Source organism: Sphaeroforma arctica (genome assembly GCF_001186125.1).
Source record: "Sphaeroforma arctica JP610 unplaced genomic scaffold supercont1.10803, whole genome shotgun sequence".
Classification (NCBI taxonomy): domain Eukaryota; class Ichthyosporea; order Ichthyophonida; genus Sphaeroforma; species Sphaeroforma arctica.
The window spans coordinates 1-896 of record NW_014029755.1 but is presented as its reverse complement, the minus strand read 5'-3'; the positions used below and the strand labels follow the sequence as shown (position 1 = coordinate 896).

At 44.6% G+C, this 896-nt stretch overlaps 1 protein-coding gene across 1 annotated transcript; it reads right to left on the bottom strand.

Annotated features, from left to right (window-relative positions):
* Positions 1 to 553: 553 nt before the first annotated feature.
* SARC_17448 (hypothetical protein) lies at positions 554 to 835 on the bottom strand (the record flags this gene model as incomplete). Its single annotated transcript, XM_014288457.1, has 1 exon — positions 554 to 835. A coding segment is annotated over one exon (282 nt), but the record flags the coding sequence as incomplete, so codon positions are not given.
* Between the last annotated feature and the right edge of the window lie 61 nt (positions 836 to 896).

Here is an 896-nt window from a genome sequence, read left to right as displayed (position 1 = left end):
CGTACCCAGCGAGAGAAATATATAATATTTTACAATAGTATATTTCGTACCTTGCACCTCTCCAGACGTAGACCCAAACGATCATCAGCCCGCTTCTTCCGTATATAGTAAGTCTTCATAAATTCGCAACTGCTCGTTAATAAACTAATTTTTCGCGATGTGTGGTTCATGTGTTTCAGTAAGTCCAATGGATCCTGGCCTACTAGCTGTGATCGAAAATAAAAAACGTATCATAATAAACTCAATTCTCAGCGCACAGGTTAAGGTATAATGAGGGGTGGTGGCGGGGGAACAAATCTACTTCGCTTCGTAGTTCTATATCAAAAAGAAAGCGCGCATTTCCGTAGTTTATTGTATGTGTACTGGTGGCAACATGGTCTCACGCAGCGTGAAACACAAATCCACTCACAATATAGACATGGCCTACCCCGTCTTACGTCATGGACATCATCGCACTACAGCATCGAGCGTACCGACAGTAGCTTTGGAAGACCCACTACGATTCAGATGCCAATTCACTAATACAGACTACATCACAACACGCGATACACACCCTCTGGCCATTGAACTCGTGCAGTCTATCCCCCACTCTCAGCCCAGCATTTGCGGCAGGTGACCCCTTGAGCACCAGCGCAATGTGTATGTTCCGATTCACACTCGACACAGACAATCCAAAACGCTGTCCCCCTGCACGCTGTATAATGGTACTGCGTAGAGCGTTGTCTGAATCGTGTGATGTGGTGGTTGGTAGGCCTGACAATTCAGCAGCTATGCTTGCGTAAGCTTCTGTGGGTACCTCTGGGAGAGCTAAAAAAATACAAACAATCAAAAACATTATGTTATTACGTTGTAGTGACGAGCTTGGTCTTTGGATATATACATATATACACACACAC